This window comes from Schistocerca cancellata, chromosome 3 (genome assembly GCF_023864275.1).
Source record: "Schistocerca cancellata isolate TAMUIC-IGC-003103 chromosome 3, iqSchCanc2.1, whole genome shotgun sequence".
Lineage (NCBI taxonomy): Eukaryota > Metazoa > Arthropoda > Insecta > Orthoptera > Acrididae > Schistocerca > Schistocerca cancellata.
In genome coordinates this window covers 901503426-901524398 of record NC_064628.1, presented here as the reverse complement: position 1 = coordinate 901524398, position 20973 = coordinate 901503426, and the positions used below count along the sequence as shown (strand labels likewise).

General features: G+C 40.7%; 1 protein-coding gene across 1 annotated transcript in view; it reads left to right on the top strand.

The window, feature by feature from the left end:
* Positions 1-10835, top strand: part of LOC126175977 (epidermal growth factor receptor substrate 15-like 1) — a 211078-nt gene extending 200243 nt beyond the window's left edge. The window contains exon 19 of the mRNA XM_049923083.1: positions 10345-10835. Coding sequence (XP_049779040.1) covers positions 10345-10434 — 90 coding nt within the window. The 3' untranslated portion in view covers positions 10435-10835. The remainder of the gene's footprint in view (positions 1-10344) is intronic.
* The last annotated feature ends 10138 nt before the right edge of the window (positions 10836-20973 follow it).

Here is a 20973-nt window from a genome sequence, read left to right as displayed (position 1 = left end):
AAAGCAAATAGATTGGCGTGATGCAATTCTCACGCGAATGTCTAGTAGCACACCGTGGGCATGATTTTAGCACTACATTTGCTTGCCGGCGCGGTACACGTGGCTGAGAGCCAGGCGGCAGCGGCGCGGTTGGGCGCGAGGACTGTTTACTGTTCCTTGCAGCTCGCCTGGTGGGCCGGTTAACCTGACACACAGGTGGTGAAGTTTCAAGTCTGTCCTGCCGATCCAATATGTCCATCACTTGTTGAAGGGAGGGATTGACGAGTTTCAAAATCTGTTCCCGTATACGAACATCAGAAACGTTCTGTGCAATTGCATCACGCACCATAGTATCTGAATAAGGGAGTCCACATTGACACTCAAAAGCACAATCCCTAGTAAGGCCTTGCAAGGTTGCAACCCACTCCCGATTAGTCTGACCTGCCGTACGTTTCGTACAGAAGAAGGTATACATTTTCGCAACTGCATTGACTGATTCTTTGAAGTATGCATCTAATGCAGACAAAATTTCTTCGTAGGACAGAGTTGCCATGTCGCGTCGGGGAAATAATTTGACTATCACACGGTACGTGTGCACCCCTATGGAGGACAATAAAAAAGGCTGCCGCTCGTTACCTTGAATTCTGTAGGTGGCGAGATGGTATCCAAATTGGCGTGACCACTCCGTCCAGCTTTCCAGTGCAGCATCAAAGGACGAAAAGGTGGTGCAACTGCATTTTGTGGCTGCGTTAGCGGTGGAGCGGCGGCTGCTGCATCGTTTTGCATTGCACGTTGACCCTGGACGAGCTGTCCAAGGGAATCCAGTAAGGCCTGCGTCTGCTGGTTCTGTAAGCGATAAAATTCGGACAGTACATCTGGAGATGGTGGCAAAGCCATTACACAAGTAAATCAGGGCAGTATTGATACGAACACGGATTGGCCTCGTCGCCAAATGTTGTGGGTTGGCAGGAGAGCCAACCCAGTATACTAGAGGAAGCCGAAAGGCACACGTTTTGGCTCACGCAGGCTGGCGTGAAGTCTGGAACAGGACAAGGAAATTAGACTTTAGCAAAAAACATACATAGCTGCTGGAATACTTAACTTTAATCCATAAATGGTGAACATCGCTCTTGACGGTACATTATTCATAATCTCAATAGTAACTGATAATGGCGCCTTGCTAGGTCGTAGCAAATGACGTAGCTGAAGGCTATGCTAACTATTGTCTCGGCAACTGAGAGCGTATTTTGTCAGTGAACCATCGCTAGCAAAGTCGGTTGTACAACTGGGGCGAGTGCTAGGAAGTCTCTCTAGACCTGCCGTGTGGCGGCGCTCGGTCTGCAATAACTGATAGTGGCGACACGCGGGTCCGACGTATACTAACGGACCGCGGCTGATTTATAGGCTACCACCTAGCAAGTGTGGTGTCTGGCGGTGACACCACAGAGGGTATATGCCATGTTGTGGGTTGGCAGGAGAGCCAACACAGTGACATTAGATGAAGCCGAAAGGCATGCGTTTTAGCTCACGCAGGCTGGCGTGAAGTCTGGAACAGGTCAAGGAAATTAGAATTTAGTAAAACGGACGTAGTTGGTGGAATACTTAACTTTAATCCATAAATGGTGAACGTCGCTCTTGACTGTACATTATTCACAATATCAATAGTAACTGAACATGGCGCCTTGCTAGGTTGTAGCAAATGACGTAGCTGAAGGCTATCCTAACTATCGTCTCGGCAAATGAGAGCGTATTTTGTCAGTGAACCATCACTAGCAAAGTCGGTTGTACAACTGGGGTGAGTGCTAGGAAGTCTCTCTAGACCTGCCGTGTGGCGGCGCTCAGTCTGCAATCACTGATAGTGGCGACACGCGGGTCTGACGTATACTAACGGACCGCGGCCGATTTAAAGGCTACCACCTAGCAAGTGTGGAGTCTGGTGGTGACACCACATGCCATGTAGGGTGAAGCTGTGCCCCCTATACCTACCCTCCAATAAATATTTAGTTCAAGAGGCTCTCAGAGACCTTATTATACAGCTCACATGACTGTTCCCCTTTTGTGGGTGAATCAGTGCACATAATGTAGTATGGGCATCTATCAACATTTGCCCACAGGGTCAAACTGCTGAGAGCCTCATGTTTCAGAAATAATATGTCTCTTGAACACTTCAGCATTATTGTAGGGTCATTTTCTACCATTGCTTTCTCAATATGCTCTTCAACCTTCACCAACACTGCTCAGTGGGAAGTGGTCTACAATTTGTATCCCAGTGTTGTAAGCACTTTCCCAGCAGATTGAGTCTCACTGAATTTCTTTTCATGCTGGGGAAACAGCATGTTCCCACTCCATAGAGATCTGCTTCATTTCAGGTATTAGTGATGTGCTCACGACTCATCGCCAGTGACAATTCCTTTCAGAAAGTCATGCCTACAGCATAGTGCCCACAGGGTAGTTTCAGGAGGTTGTGGAACTTGGAGGTGGGGCAAAAATGGAATGAAAAAGCAGAGGAGCAGGAAAAGAAGGCAGGTGCATTGGCAAAGGGAGGGAGACGAGAATGGGGAGGAGATGATAGGACAGAGGGGGTGGAGCGGGTGGGGAAACTAGGTTGAGGCTTGCATGATTACGGGAGTGGAGAATGTGTTGTAATGATAACCCCCAATCTCCACAGTTCAGAAAATGTGGTGGTGGAGGGGAAAGGTCCAGATGGCTTGGGTAGTGAAGCAGCTATTGTAACCAGGCATGTTATCTTAAGATGCGTGTTGTGCCACGTGGTGGTCTACTTTGCTCTTGGGCACAGTCTGGCAGTGGCTGTTCATCCTGATGGACAGCTGGTTGGTAGTCATACCAACATAAAAAGCTGTGCAATGATTGCAGCAGAGCTGGTAAATGACATGACTGCTTTTGCAGGTAGTCCACCCCCTGATGGGTAGTATAAACCTGTGACAGGACTGAAATAAGGAAGTGCTGAGTCTTTAACAAGGACATGATACTTGTGGTAAGGGGTTAGGGTTGGGAGTGGCTTAGGGAGGGACTATGATGAAGTGCAAGTTGGGTGAGCAATGGAACACCACTTGAGGAGGGGTGGGAAGGATCTCAGGCAGAATTTCCATTTCAGGGAATGATGATATGTAATCAAAAACCTGGCACAGGATGGCGTCCAGTTGTTTCCCATCCAGGGTGGTATTTTGTGATGGAGAGGGCACTCCCAGAACCACCACTGCTCACTCTGCAAGATACTGCAGCTGTGCAGCCCTTTCTTCATACATCATATCTTTGAAATTGAATCCCTTGCTCTCCATCACTTGGAGGAGCATTCCAGACACCACCTTCACATGTTATCAAACCTGCTGACATCCTATTGCAGCCTCAGGGCACCACTTTCCAGTCCCTATTCCACCCACAGTGCTGCTCCTCATCTACCTCTCATAGCTTCTAAACCCTGTCTAACTGACCTTTTTAACTTGCCACATCCCCCAAAATTTCCTAACAGCGTTCCACAAAATCCAGAGCAGAAACATTCCCATAACACTGTTGTTAATCTTTTCACCAAAACCTTTAGCTCCACAGAAATTTCAATCTATCCACACCTTTAGTCCTACACCCAAATTTAATCATGCTTTACTTGTCAGTGACCTACTCTCCTTGTCCCAATCCCTGCAATGGAAACACTTCTTTGCTGTCGATCCCTCCAACCAATTCCATCCTAATTTCAACATTGAGCCCTGCCTCTCCTAGTTCATACCACAATCCAACCGTGATATTCCTCCCTCCCACCTATCTACCTGCCGGTCATCTTGCAGGAATTCCTTACCTCCAACTTAGCCTTACCATTCTTCCTTGGAATGCCAACCTTTCAGCAGAAGAAAGAGTAGCCATACACAACCTCAAATCCTGATTTAATCATCCTACCTGTAGACAAAGGTTCCACCACCACTGTTATGAATCGCAGTGACTACCTGGTAGAAGACCTCCTCTTATTATTGAACTCCTCCAAATATAAACTCTGCAGAGTGATTCCATCCCAGCACAACCTCCAAACCCTGCTTAAAGCTTTTGGTCCTTCCCAGAACCTCTCCCCTGAATCCATTTCCCTCCTCACCCCTATGACACCTTGCACACCCACCTTCTACATGCTCCACAAAATCCACAAACCCAACAATTCTGGATGCCCCATTGTGGCTGGGTATTGTACCCCCACAGAAGGAATTTCAGCCCTCATTTTGACCAACACCTCCAACCAGTTGCCCGAGACCTAACGTCCCACATCAAAGGTACCAACCACTTTCTTCACTGACTTCCACCATCCCCACCCCTTTACCTCCTGGATCCCTAATCATCACTGCTGATGCCACCTCCATATACACCAACATTCCTCATGCCTGTGGTCTTACCACTATTGAACACTATCTTTCCCAATGTCCTTCAGACTCTGAACCCACTACCACTTCTCCTTTGAAGGGAACATGTACAAACAAATCCAACACACAGCCATGGCATCCTCCTATGCCATTCTTTTTGAGGGCCATCTAGTGGAGACCTCCCCAGCCTCCCAAAAATATCTTCATGATCCAGACTCAGGGCCAAGACACTCTACCTTCATTCCTTCACAACCTCAACACCTTCTCTCCATCCAATTCGTCTGTTCCTCCTCAATCCAGCGTGCCACCTTCTTAGACATTGACCTCCTCCTCTCTAATGGCTCCAACCACAGCTCTGTCCTCATTAAACCCACCAACCACCAACAGAACCTGCATTTCAACAGCTGTCATCCCTTTCACACCAAAAAAACCTTCCGGTACAGCCTGGTCACTCGGGGACGGCATATCTGCAATGATGAGAACTCCCTTACCCAGTATGCAGAGGGTCTCACCAAGGCCTGCACAGACAGGCACTATCCCCCAGACCGAGCAAGGTGCCGCAGTGCTTAGCACACTGGACTCACATTCGGGAGGACGACAGTTCAGTCCCGCGTCCGGCCATCCTGATTTCGGTTTTTCATGATTTCCCTAAATCACTCCAGTCAAATGCCGGGATGGTTCCTTTGAGAGGGCACGGTCGACTTCCTTCCCTAATCCGATGAGACCGATGACATCACTGTCTGGTCTCCTCCGCCAAACAACCCAACCTTACTATCCCCCAGACCTAGTCTGAAAATAGATCCCCCATCCCATTTCCCCTCACAGCCCCAATCCTCCCACCACCCCCAAGAACCAGTCACAATGGAGTGCCATCTTCATCACTCAGTACCACCCCAGTCTGGAACAACTGAACCACTTCCTTCACCAGAGTTTTGATTACTTATCATCATGCCCTGAAAAGAGGGACATTCTACCCAAGATCCTTCTCACCCCTCCTAAAGTTGTGGTCTGTCACCCACTCAACATGCACAGCATCCTGTTCCATCCCTATGTCACTCCCAATCCCAACTCCTTGCCATGAGTTCATATCCCTGTGAAAGACACAGATGCAAGTCGTACACAATCCATCCACCCAGCACTTCCTACACCAGTCCTACACATGTTTATCCTACCCATCAGGGGCCGGCCACCTGTGAAAGCAGCCACACAATTTATCAGCTCTGCTGCAATCAGTGTACAGCTTTTTATGTTAGTATGACTACCAACCAGCTGTCAACCAGGACGAACAGCCACTGCCAAATTGTACCCAAGAGCACAGTACACCACTCTGTGGCACAACATGCAACCAAACATAACACACTTGATTCAATGGCTGCTTCACTACCTGAGCCATCTGGATCCTCCCCTCCACCACCACATTTTCTGAACTGCACAGAAGGGAGTTATTGTTACAACACATTCTCCACTCCTATAATTATCCCAGCCTCAACCTAAAGTAATATACTGTCTCCACACCCTCTGCCCAACAGTTTCCACCCCCTTAGTCCTATCACCTCCTCTCCATTCTTGTCTCCCACCCTCTTTGTTTGGCACCCTCAGCCAGTGCACCCACTCATCTGTCCCTGCTCCTCTCCAGTTTCACTCCATTCTCCCCAACTCCCTGCCCCACAATCTCCTGATGCCACACCTGTTGTCCTAACAGGCTGTGCTCGAATGCTTATGTGTAAATGTCTTTTAATCGTGCTGTCTGCTACTTAATGTGTCATCTTTATAGTAAGTAGCAATCTATATTTTCCTACACTGTTCATATATATTTAGACAAGAGGGCAAAGGCTAGTTTACAAGATGATAAATCTTCCTTTTTATCAAACGGTGTGACAAATGTTATAAGACTTAAAATTGTTGGGAATGTTTGCCCAACTTCCTAAATTATTAAGGAGGATGTTTTAATAGGCCATCAAGTGCTGTCTCATCCAGGTGCTGACTTTCTCTCTGCATCTGGATCTGTACTTTGCAAACCACTTCAAAATGAGTGACAGTGAGTACTTCCCATTGAACCAGTCATTAGAGTTTTCTGACGTTCCATTCATGTATGGCACATGGAAATAACAATTACTTGAATAACTTTGAGCATGCTGTAATTAGTCTAATCTTGTCTTTGTAGTTCCTAAGGAAGCAATTTGTAGTATGTTCTCAAATTCATCACTTGGAGTTGGTTTTCGAAACTTACTAAATAGGCTCCTATAGGATAATTTGCATCTATCTTTAAGCATTTATCATTTCAACTTGTTCAGCATCAGCATGATGCTTTCCCATTGGTCAAACAATAATGTGACCATTTCTGCTACCCTTCTTTGTATACATTCAATTTCCCCAGTTATTCCTATTTGGTATGGGTTCCACACACTTGAGAAACATTTCCTTTGTATTTTACCAGAGATCCAAAGCCTGCCACCTGCTTTACGTGTAACTGAGTATACACTGATCAGCCAGAACATTATGACCACTGAACTACTATCGATATAAACCCATCCAGACGATAATAGAATCATTTGGTGTGGAATGACTGCTAGTCAGACACATGCATGGTGCATGGTAGTATGGCTCTGAGCACTATGGGCCTTAACATCTATGGTCATCAGTCTGCATGGTAGTATCAGGAAGTGTGCTGTGTGTAGAATGTGGAAGGCGCGTGATCTATCTGAGTTTCACTGAGACAGATTGTGATTGCCCAGAGCCTCAGAATGAGCATTTGGAAAACTGCACGATTTGTTGAGTGTTTGAAGAGTAATGTCGTGAGTGATGTCATGAGTTTCATGGTGAAACCATGTCAAGACATCATGGAGTTGGATGGGTACTCTCATCACAGATATTAGACATCATAGGCTGGACAGACTGGTAAAACAGGACAGGTGCTCAGCAGTGGGGGAACTAACATTAAACTTTAAGGCTGGGCAGAGAACAAGTGTGTTTGAACATACAGTGAACCGAACACTCCGAATGATGAGCCTCTACATCTGATGACCCATGTATGTGCCAATGTTAACACCACGACATCGAAATGTTAACATCGCATCAGCAACTATGACTGAAATGAGCACATCACAGTCAGCACTGGATGTTGGCACAGTGGCAGAGTGTTGCATGTTTTGATGAATCCAAATACCTTCTTCATCATGCTGATGGGGGGGGGGGGGGCTAATTTATCATCTTCCAGGAGGGGAACAGCTCCTTGACACACACAGAGGGCTGGAGACAAGCTGGTGGCAGTTCCATTATGCTTTGGGAACATTCGCATGGACATCCATGGGTTCAGTGGAGCTCACACAAGGCATCATGGCAGCCAAAGAGTATTGTATACTGGTTGCAGACTACGTAGACCCCTTCATGACAATCTTATTTTCCAGTGGCAGTGGCACTTCTCAATAAGATAATGCGTCATGTCACAAGACCATAAGTGAGATGGGGTGATTTGAGGAAGAAAGCGGTGAATTACATTTGATGAGCTGCCCCCCCCTCCCCCCCCCCCCCCTCCCACCTCCACCGACTTGCCAGATCTGAACCCAATAGAATGGATTTGAGATGTGATTGAACATGGTATCAAAGCTCATCACCTTCTTCTCAGAATTTATGGGAATTAAGTGACTTGTATGTATAGATGTGGTGCCAACTCCCTCCAGCGACCTACTGAGGCCTCATTGCTTTCATGTTGTGACATGACACCGCTGTTATTCATGCAAAAGGTGGATATACCAGCTATTACGTAGGTGGTCATCATGTTATGGTGGATCAGTGTATGTGATACTTTCATTTCTACAAATTGTTACACCCACATGTTTTTATAAGCTGACTGGTTCAAAATGTGTTGTAAATTATTTTGTTTTCTAACATGCACAGTTTTACATTTCTTAACACGGAAACCAAGTTACCAATCTTTGCACCAGTCTGAGATCTTCAGATCGACTGAATATATGTGCAGATTTTTTCAGCCAATACTTCATTGCAGAGAAGTGTATAATCTGTGAAAATCATGAGGTTATTATTAATACTGCTTGCAAGTTCATTAACATACAAAATGTACATCAAGGGTCCCAACATACTGCCCTGGGACACACCAGAAGTTACTTCTATATTTATCAATGACTCTCCATCCAAGATAACATGCTTTGTCCTGCCTCCCAAGAAATCCTCAATATTGTCATAAATTCCACTTGGTACCTCCTAAAATCTACTTTTGATAATATGTGCATGTGTGGTACTAATGCAAATGCTTTTCAGAACTCAATAGATACTGAATCTGCCTTATTCTCTTGATCAAGCAATAGAAAATCCAGGATGGAATGTAACAATATTATGAAAAAGAAAGTTGCCACTTGCTATATAGCAGAGACTGTGGCTTCAGTTGCCTGAGAATGCAGTCATTTGTGTGTGAGTTGCATTTGTATGAGAGTGTGTGTGTGTCTCTCCATCATCTATTTTGACAAAGGCCTTACTGGCAAAAAGCTTTATTTGTGACAGTCTTTTTGTGCATACCTGCAACTCAGCATCTTTGCTATATGGTGAGTGGCAACTTTCCTTTTCATAGTATTATTCTCGTGATCTGTGGCCTACAAGAAGTAACATGACAAAGGTATGGGTGGGTTTTAAAGATAGATATGTTTTCAGAATCCATACGGGTGGCATGGAGGAAGTCATTCTGTTCTAGATACCACATTATATTTGACCTCAGAATATGTGATGTCATGTAATAAATGAATGTCAAAGATATCAGATGGTAGTTTTGTAGATTACATCTGCTACCCTTCTAGTAGACAAGTCTGCAATGATCCACAGATGAGTGGCATAAGTCAGTTGCTTTTTTGTAGTGTATGGAGTTAAGTTGAGAATGTGAGTCTGCTGGGGGCGTGCTTGGGATAAGTCCACGCAGCTGCACTAATTCATGTGTTCTTGGTGGCTTATGGGTTAGAGCACCTGCCTAGTAAGCAGGAGATCCCCGGTTCGAATCCCGGTCAGGCACACATTTTCAGCTTTCCCCATTGATTCTATCAATGTCCCATACACAGCTGATGTTTGTAATTCATTGAAATTTCATTCTTCATGGCTGTCACGATCCACCATGGTGTCTGTTCATTCAGGCATGTCCAAAAGAACAGACACCATACTTATATAAGTCATAGGAAGTTTTTAAATAGAAATCTTGACAAAAATGGAATGGCAAGGGACATATAGATTGTTTATGAAAGAATTTAAATAGCCAAATTTTTGTAATGTGTATTTTATCAATTAATAATTATACAGACTTTAGAAAGGTAGTACATGACAATTACAGTTTTTGGTATAGCGTAATTTTCTAGAGAAATTCAACCAACTACAAGGCTTCTAATACTGTAGAAAAATATCTTCAAAAACTTGTATGTTTCCAAGAACAGAGATTCATTCTGCCCATAATTTAAGAAAAAACATTTCTGTTACTTATGTGTACATTTTTGAAACTATTGTTTTTATACAATAAATACAACTGAAAATTTTCATTTCAAACACAATTCATCACTAATCACAGAGAAAAAACGTAAATTCCACCATACAATTTAAACTTTTATGACTGGGCAACACGGTGTTAAAAGTTTACAGCAAGCTAAAAGCTAAGGGAATATGTAACACGGATCTTCGATTAATGAAATAACTAGATGTACATCAATTAAATAAAGAGTTCAGAAAAGGCAGTTGTACAGTTTGAACAATGAAATAGACATTTATCTGTAAATTAAATTATATTTATGTATAACATACAAAATAATGATTAACTTTGTATTTTATTTCTTCTTGTAACTTAGTGTCATGGATTTAATTGATATTACAAAAATACATGTAGAGGATTGCATTTGTCTCTCATTTTTAAATTATGTTTCATGTTTCCTATATGGCAAATCAACTAATTTCAAAATTATACCTTATGGAACAAGTAATTCTCATTTCTCTCATGATGGTAATAATTGTCTCTTTACAGGATATAAATGGAGTTCGAGAGCCTTATGGAACAAGGAATTCTCATTTCTCTCATGATGGTAATGATTGTCTCTTTACAGTATATAAATAGAGTTTGAGAGCCAACATCAAACCCTTTAAACATGAAATCATGGAGACTGTGGGATGGTGAAACAATGAACTATAATGCAATCAAATTCTGTTGTGACAGAGATAAGTAAGAACAATGCCGAATTTAAGTAGTCTTTCCAGTCAAACTGGAGCTGCCTTAGTTTTCAGATTCTCACATGGAAAAGGGGCAGTAGTACATCTTATGATTCAAAGAGTTGAGCATCAAATACTGTCTTCTTGTTACTTTTTTGTGTGGGATCAACATTTTCATGACATATTATACAATAATATTACTATTACACAAAATATATTATGAAGAGATGATGGTATAGCTTAATAAGCTATTACCATATGTTGGCCATTTACAGAGAACCTTCCATTTCTTGTTACTGGAGCAAAATGATCAATGGAAATAAATTGGTAACAATTACTTTATTTTTCTTTAATTGGCATGTGAGCCTCCATGCTTATTACATCAAAGGCTTTATTGTTTTTTGTTGATAATGTGCAGTTCCAGCCATCTCTTCCTAAATTGTCTGATAACAGTAGAGTGAATCAGATGGTGTTAAATTAAAATCATTGGGTGCTGAAAGAGAAAATTGGACCATTGATGCAAATACATTAGATTTACTCAGACAAGTAAACCATACTCAAGCACCACACACATTTTGCCAAACCAGCTGGTAAAGAGGAAATAAAAATCATTAGGGCACTTGAAAATCCAGTATCTCTTCTGGTTATGATAGTATTTACCAAAGTAATAAATTTTGTGCTGGCTTGATAGTATCCCCCTTCAGTTATCTTTCAAAGTTTCAATTATGGAGTAGTAACACTCATTTATAAAAGTGGAGATAAACAACTGACCTCTGATTATAGACCCAGCCAAACTTTCTCCCACATTCTCAACATTTTTAAAAAAAATACCTTACAACAGAATACTGAAACATCTTCCTGACAAAAATCTTTTTACAAAATCACAGTTTGGCTTTCATAAAGGCTTCTGTACACAGAAATCAGTATATGATCTTACAGGCTTAGACCTTTGTTGATGATGTGTGCCGATAGTAGGTGCAGCAGATCCAAAAGGGTGAGATGAGAATGACCATGAAGCCACTCTACTGGACCGCAGACCTCAATTGGTGTGGCCCTGTAAGTTGCTAGATGGCTACAGAGAATGTTAAATTCTGTGTTTGACATTATTTCCTTGCAGTTATGGGTTTTTAATGTGTGGATAAAGCATTCCATATGACTGTTGAAGGCTGGTTTATAGTAGTTCTCTTTCTCTAACTTTTTCTCATTAGCATGTTTAATCTTTTCTGAGAAATGGAGATAACTGCGAACAAGATTTAATTGAGATTTCTTCTTCATTACCACTGTGTAAAAATAGTTAATTTATTTATGCTAATGTATAATATATTTTAATAAAACTGATGTTACATTTTGCTCAAAGGAGCTAATTAACATGTCTTATTCTTTTCCTTGACAACTTCCTGCAATCAATTCAGAAAAACAATTAATGATAATTATTATTAAAAAATAACAGCATTGACCATTTATATAGTGTAGTGGACCTCATTCTCTCACCATCTTTGGCCAGTATGTCAGGTGCAACAGCAGCCAGTCTACAATATGCAGTGGATCGACCCCTCCCATTCATGGTGTCCACTCCCCTCACAATAAGTAAAAAATTACAACAAACAGGACCACATCCTTGAGAAAGAAAAAATTAAATATATTAAACAATAGTCCATTAAAACAAAATGTCGCTACACTATACATTACCTGTGACTGTGCCAATAGCAGCAATTTGACTGCTAGCATTAGGAATTTTGTGATTTTGTGACACTCCTCAACAGCTGTGCAATCACAAGTAATGAAGTATGTTTTTAATATTGTTTAGACTGATCAACATGTTTATGCAATAGACTTTGATACATAAAACAGCATTTAACACACTCTTATCAGACAAATCAGTGCTCAGTTACATTACAGACAAAATTCTGCCTATATATATATATATATATATATATATATATATATATATATTGACAACATATCACAAATTCAATACTGATTGATTAGTGTTCATTACATTAATGTCTACTGTTGGGAATGTTGCAACTGAATGCAACTATTGATTCAGCCCAGACATCCCCAGTAGCAGAAAAATGGTTTTACTGTTATAATTCCTTAAAGGTGGCTGATTGCACATTTATCAATTAAACACTTGTTTAACAGGGCAGCACTAAAACGGGACTGTGGCAACATGCTAAGAAATAACCAAGAGTATGTTACAAGATGGTACTTAACTTTGGTACAGTTTGATGTGTGGCACTTGATGCCCTAAGCTTATTACAATGGAATCTAAATAACATTGTTATCTCTTGGTAGTCTATAATATCATCACTATAAAAATGTAATCATGGAGACACTCTTGATTATCCTATTACTGCACAAATAGTGACTGATAACTCAGAATGTAGTCTTCAGAGAACTTTACTGAGCTGGCTGCAAGTGCTAAACTGAACTACCTGATGGTTTGGAACTGTGTGTGTCTCTGCAGTGCCTCATCTTTCCTGAATGTCAGCGAAATTATTTATATGCAAGGCAGAACCAACGTAGTCCACAGTTTACAGTGCTGTCTTTGGTGGTTCTCCCCACCATTGGCAGATGTATACAACACACAGAAGCATGTGGCTTGGAAGCAGAAAGTGATCCAAGTTTGTGAGCACCATATGGAGGCTGCTGCTTGGATCTGAGAGGCACATGGCGAGTGGTTGTGTCCATATGGTGGTGACGTCTAGTGGTATTTGTTATGTACCTCTTATTTAGTACATATCAGCTACATATTCCATACACTTTAACAGCTAAGACTGTATCTCATAACAACATAAAACTGTTTGTGCTGAACAAAACAATTTCAGTAACTTTGATTATAACAACGCCACATAACTCCTAATCTGTATACTGTTTGTGTATCAAACGAGACAGATCATTACATATTGTTACATTGTAACGAAAGTCAAGTCCAAATCTAAAAGCAAAATCATCAGTAAAATACAACAGATAGTACTGAAAGCACATTTAGTTTGGACACCAATATACAGCCAGAAAAGAACTGAACTCCTGGATGAGAGTTATTCAGATGCTGAAGATTCCAGAATATACAAATATGAGAAATTTTGAAAATATTCCACAACTGATAAATACTAAATCACAAAAATCTAAAGTGGTGTGGTTTGGATTGGTGACCCACGGCATGCCAGGCAGTGACACTAACCACTACATCACAGCGCATGGCATTGCTGCCTGTACTGGAGAAGCAGTGGGTGTTTCAGAAGTTCACTATGGGACTGACTACAGAACCTTGGACCTAGAGCTTGTCAATGGTCCTCTGTATGACAGCACAGGCAGAGCCTCATGTTCTGGCTGTGTCATCACGTTCTCTTCAGTATGACTGGCATCAAAGATATCCCCTCCCATCAAACCTTCCTGATTGTCGAGTGTCTCCAGTTTCCCTGAATAAGAAGCTGCCATGTGAAACTGCACCTCAGCACTATTGTAGGGCTTCACACAAATGATGTGAATAACATCTCAGTGCTTTTGTCATCTTGTTGAAGGGTTATAATCCTTGACTTCATATGTGACATCTGATGAAAGTGGTGCTTTAGTAAATTTTCTGACAGCCCACTTTCCCTACAGACATAAAAATCCACACTAAGCCTCCTGAGCCATATCTCACTCACCTGTGCTTGATGTAGGGCTGCTCTTAGTCTTTCTCCGGCTGGCCTGGGTCCATACGTCTTGCTTCTTCAGTTCTGGTGGTGAGATATTTCACATAGTCATCCTTAGCATCATCTGGTTGAAATAAGAACAGTATATTCATTGTTGCTTCAGCCTCTTGACAGTGTAGGGAAGAGTCGTATTGAGCCTGTAGTTTGTTGTGCCATTGCATTCTGTATGAATGTCATGACAGGCAGTATTACATCCCAATTGCTCTGATCAACTGCCAGTGTCTTATTAAAGCTTTCTGTGAGTCCATTCATCTGTGGGTGGCAGACATTTGTCATCTTGTGGATTATGCCACAACATGAAATCACCTCTAATAATAAAAATCTCAAGTGAAAAACATTTACATCATCAGAGGTTTATTACACCAGGTGTTCCGTGCTTTAAAGTTAAGCCTCCTACAAGGAACCTTGCAATTTCCAGAGCTTCAGCAGTCAACACAGTTCTGATGACAGTGTAGAAGTTGCAGTTGTCAGTACATCCTATTATGTATCATATACCATTTCTGTTTCAGTGACCTTCTCAAGAGCTTGATTCCAGTTCAACAGAATGGTGCTGTTGCAGGTGGAAAAAGTACCAGATGCCGTGCAGGTAATTGTGGTATGCACTTGCATCACTGGCATTCTTTATAGTGGCTCACATAGTATACTGGTGTTTGATTCTATCTACAGTCTTCACAAATGCCAGGTGACTAGATGTTGGAGCATCGTGGAAAAACTTCAGAATAGCTGGCCATAAGTGAGATGGGATGAAAAGAAACCATTTCCTCCACATCAGACCATAGTTTCTGTTATTAAATATTCTGTTTATTAATCTGAATTATCCTTTGGTCAGTTCTTCATTCTTCGACGCTTCTATGGTTTTCAGTAATGCTGGATTTTCCCTCTGCTCAGCAGCATCGTCATCCACACTGCTGTGTTCCACCACAGGATTCCTTGGAAGACAGTTGGCCTCCTTGCTTTTGCATCTGTTTTTGTATACCACTGAGACAATGTATTCCTGAATTTCAGTGCACACCTCACCAGTCAGTCCAATGGATCCTTCAGGTAAGTCAGTCGGCATTGGGAATGGTGGACCGTAACTACGGTGAAAAGTTTACCAAGTAAATATGGTTGGAACTTATTGCTGGCCCAAACAACTGCATGGCACACTTTCTCAGCTGTAGAGTAGTTCCTCTTGGACTTGGAGAGTATTTTGAAAGCATAAGTTATCACCTTTTCAGGTTCTTCCAGTATTTCCTCTAGAGCAGAATCTAACCTATAATCTCTAGTATGGGTGTAGAGTTCTGTATCATCATTCTCATTATACGATGCTAGGACTGGAGAAGATGTTAGATTATCCTTATGGACAAGGAAAGATCTTTGTGCTTTGATCCCGGAAAATTTCGTGTCTCCCTGCAGTAGTTCTCACAAGAGATGTGCCTTAATATACATATCATTTATGAATTATCAGTAGTATGAGCACATTCCAAAATGCTTCCCATGTCATGAATGTGCTCAGGAATTGGAAAATATGTGAGCGCTACTATTTTCTATGGATTGGAACAGAATTTACCATTCACTAGGTGCTCGAAGATTTTTTTTTTTTTCGTCCAGCAAAAAAGCACTTTTTTGGACTTACATTATGGCAAGTGAGAGGACTCATAGCAGGAATCAACTGATTGTATTAACAATACAATAATTATATATTTAATGATACACTACAATGATGATTTGATCACATCACTAAGTTACACTCCTTAATTTCATGAATACATTAGACCCAAACATGATAACAACAACCATAAGAAAATATTTAATTTCATATTTACCCACATGTTCAGTAGCATAACATACAACAACTAACCATGCAGCGAGCAGTTAAATTCATGTTACAAAATGAAAGATAATATGACACTTAAGAAAATGTTATTTTAAACTTTAGCACCATTTCAGTTTGATAACATAGGACACAAACTGGTGCAGCAAGCATGGTCATGACAGAGTGCAAAGCATCAGCATTCGCTTTGTGTACAATCAACCAGTTACAAACAGTAAAGTAATAATTATAGTACAGACAATAATTAGGAATGAATCTTCCATTGCCAGGAGCTCGGACATTTCCAATAAGAATATTGCCATCACATAGATCCCTGCAATGGAACCTAAGTCCACCAGTAAGTAGAAGGCACAAGAAATTCCACAATAGCTAACCTGGAACAGCTTGGTCTTAGCAATGGACAGAACTGTGGCTTCTATAAGTAATAAAAGTTACTGCTGGTGCAGCCACCACATAAATGGATGCATTACTCATAACATTGAAAATCTAACGAGATGACTGTAGCTGACAACATTATCCCAATATGGGCTCCATAAGATTACATATGAGCATCATATATTGTGATTCATCATGAACATAACGAATTACTAAAACAGTTTATTGACAGACTCATGGCATAGAGAAAACATCAAAATGTTGTAAATACATATGAACATAATCAATTATCAACACAGTTTATTGACATACTCATGTTGGAGAATAAATGTCAAAATATTTTAAATTCTTGTGAACATAACTATAAATAATACAGTTTATCAAGATACCCATGGCAAATAATATTTAGCAAGACAGCTGTCAATTTAGAACATACACTCATACAAAGTACACAATATTATATAACACATTTAAAACATTGTGAAGCACCGGTTAATAGAATCTATCATTCCACACTGTATTGCGGTATCATATCTATAAGATTCCAATACCTGTTCTGCTGAAGGATCTTTGCCACAGATATGTGGACACTATGGCCACAATGCAATTTTGTGCATTGCACAAGGGCAGAAGATAGCCACACCATCAGCACATTCATCAGCCACAGGTTACCATACCTCCAAATGAATTATCTCAACAGACTCTCAATAATTCCATGCATGCAAGCGTCCACTTTGTACTGTCATACCCCAAAGTATCCGAAAAACCTGAACTGTGTTTCGCCTGATTTGCATACAGACCATATAGCATAGCTGTCTTGCGGCTCCTCTAATCTCTTTGCTGTGCATTTGTTTGACTGTACAAAATAGGTGGGGCAAGTGCACCCCCAAAATGAATAAGTACAGCTTAAGCACATTTATAAGTGTTTAATTTAGCAATTTGGAAGAATGTAATAATTTTTTCACACTCTTTGAAACATGGTGAATTATATTTTATGGATATAGGTCACATAATTGATGATAAAATTTTCTGCATTTTCTAAAAGATGGTTGTCACTCAAAACACACTTGCCCCTCATAGATGGGGGTAAGTGGATCTTCACGTGGTAGTTGGCATACAACGTCCATGTGAGACAGGAAAGGGCAAGAGCATCTTACTACAACCTTTCTTTGATATTTGGTTCTGATTTAACACAAATATCATGGATAATGCAGATCAGGTACTATTTTGTTAACAAACGACCAATGCGTGTTTAATAAGACTTTATTTAACTCAAACAATGTTTCAAAATGACAAGATAAGTTAATAAAAATGTAGAATTAAATACGTAGACTTATTTCTTATTGGATATTGTAATTATCAAAAGACATATTGAAACTTATTTCACCTCTACGATGTTTGGGATGGGTAAAGCAGATACAATGTCACTTTCGAGAACAACAGACAAATCTTCAACAGGTGGCAATATAAATAATGATTTTTTTTCAGGAATGAGCTCTTTCTGGTGTACTTCACGAAAATTTTGTCATTAGAAATACCACAGACTTGACCGATTTTTTTTTTTCATGTAGAATTTCACCAATTTCACCAACGCATTTGCAAATTTCTCACATCCACATCTTTCACTTGCTTAGTAAGAGGATTAATAATATCTTCTTCACTTTCAAATTGACATCTTCTTCATCTTCATAGTTGACCTCATCTTCGTCTTCATCTAATTCAACTTGACATGTTTTTAATTTTTTACTGCTTTTTTCATACTTTTCTTTCAGACGCTGGATCATCGCTTTGCTGGTAATAATTTCTGCTCCATCACAAAGTTTCTCTTCAAACCTTTAATGGTCTGGCACACAGTTGATTTTTTCTAAATATTTCTCAAAATAATGAACTCAAATGAAATTTGTTCTGCTGCTTTACTTGTAGATGGATTCGGATTGCAGATTCCAGCATCTACAGTTGCCTTATGAGGGCTAATGGATAGTTGTTCAGAAGATTTCAAGCCCTTCGACTTCCAATTTACATTCCTCTCGATTGCATTCAACCACTGATATTTTTTTCCAACTTTGCAAGGAAGCTTGGTCGTAATGTTCCTCGGAAATTAATGTTGAAAGCCATTATGCTATTTTTGCTGGAGCCACTTTTGATTATGTCAGCAATGGTTTCTTACCACACCTGTCTGATTAATTCAGAAAACATGTTTTAAGGAATTTACATTCCTGCTTGTTTCCTCTGTCATTGGACTAATTTGACGTCCCAAGCACTTTTAAGAGACCGAAATATAGATATGTCAAGCGGTTGTAAGACATGAGATAATTGTGTGGAGGTGGCTTTAAACTCATCATCTGCTTTTCATTTGCTAAGCGACCTCTATGGTGATATATATGGGTGGAACGCCCATCTTAAATTAGAAGAACTGGTCTTTTATCCTCTATATTTGGTATGAAAGTTTTTTTTGTGCTTGGTGAAAACATTAGTATCCATCCAACCATTTCTGGTGGCAGCATATGCTGTACTTGGATAAACAGTTCCCTCTGGTGCTATCCATTCATTCCATATACTCTTACCCTTGAAGACTAAAAATTGAAGCCGGCCATTGTAGCCGAGCGGTTCTAGGCGCTTCAGTCCAGAACCGCGCTGCTGCTACAGTCGCAGGTTCGAATCCTGCCTCGGTCATGGATGTGTGTGATATCCTTAGGTTAGTTAGGTTTAAGTAGCTATAAGTCTAGGGGTCTGATGACCTCGGATGTTAAGTCCCATAGTGCTCAGAGCCATTTGAACCTAAAAATTGAATACCTGGTCTGGTTTATCAAGAAGTTCTAAGTTGGTGAGAGAAGATTCAAGAAGGGTGAAATAATCATAAATTCGAACCACTTCTACATTTTGAGGTTTCTTAATAGAAAGACGTTGGAGCTTTCTGAAATTTATGAACCAGTCTATTCACAGTCGATCGTGTTTCGTAACAAATTCTCCCACAACGTCTAGCACCTCGCTGTGTGAGAACCCGAAGCCCGATTTCTCCAGTGTACAAAGTGTATGCACAGTACTCGTTTCAATTTCAGAAGACATGTCCGGTATTCTCCGTTTCAATTGTACTTTGAGGGTTTCAAAGAAATGTTGTGCCATCTACTTACTGTTTTTATTGTCAGAGTTCCAGCTTTTACCTCAATGACAACTTTTTGCAATGTTTCTTGAGTGTAAGATTTAGCTCGATTGTAACTGCGAACCATATTGAGTCACTTGAAATAATAAGGTTTTCCAGGCACAAATATTTTATTTAATAAAGTTTTAAGTACAAATATTAAACACTGAGCAATCGTGGGTCAAGTGTGTTACTCCCATGCTCTTGCGCCACTCACTGTAGACGCTCATGCCCCGTAATGTATATTCTGAGGGGCAAGAGTGACCCCCTTACTAAACAAAAATCATACATAGATATCTTAAAATTACGTATATTTATGATGTAATAATGCTTTATATTTACCTAGCACATGTGTCCACAGTAAGTATCCACAAAAGTACAGCTATAACGAATGACGAAAAAAAACGTGATGCACTCGTAGCCACAGTATGAAGCGCACTGTCAACTGCCGATTGTTACCACGCGAGTCAGAATTTAATTGTTTGCGTGTGCATAAGTTTGCAGTGTTGCCACGGCTTGATTCACGAAAACTGCCAACATCGCCACATAAAAATCTCTTTTGCGTAGCAGACGCACTTGCCCCAAAGTTGCACTTGCCCCACCTTACCTTACCACAAGAGGTCATGTCACTAGAGAACACTATTCTTTAAGGTCATCAGTCCAGAAGCTTCTGTAAAGTTTGGAAGGTAGGAGACGAGATACTGGCAGAAGTAAAGCTGTGAGGACGGGGCGTGAGTCGTGCTTGGGTAGCTCAGTTGGTAGAGCACTTGCCCACGAAAGGCAAAGGTCCAGAGTTCGAGTCTCGGTCTGGCACACAGTTTTAATCTGCCAGGAAGTTTCAAAACCACATTGTTGCAAATACTAGGAAACGAGTGACTGGAGATGAAACAGTCCTTAACGCTTGTAAATTCAATTGTATTACAGTAAGTGACATATCAAAATCACTACCACTCTCATTGGAATTTGATTTAACTAACTCTGCACAATAGTCATTCCAGCAATCTTTAGGCAAAACAAGACATTTTGAGACAATATCTGGACTCCTAAAGTTCACTGACAATTCAAAGTATTTTTCCTCTTTAAAAGGTTTTACCAAACTTATGAAACATTGTTCCTGATACGATTGGTTTGGCATAAACTGGATGTTGAACTAATCAGTTAAAAGCAAAGCGATTAACAACAGCAAGTGCTCTTTGGAAACCACAAAATTAACATTGTAATTTCTCTGTACACTTGACTGAACAATTATTTGTTCGCATGTCTGAGAACAACATGAGCACTTTTGATCTGGATATGGATTGAAACCAAGCACCTACAGTCATTGTAATTAAGCAAAGCTTTCGTCTCTAACTGACACACAATCACAGCAAAGTTCTTCACTGGTACGTAAAGAGTCGTGAAATATCTGTTTTCACCAGT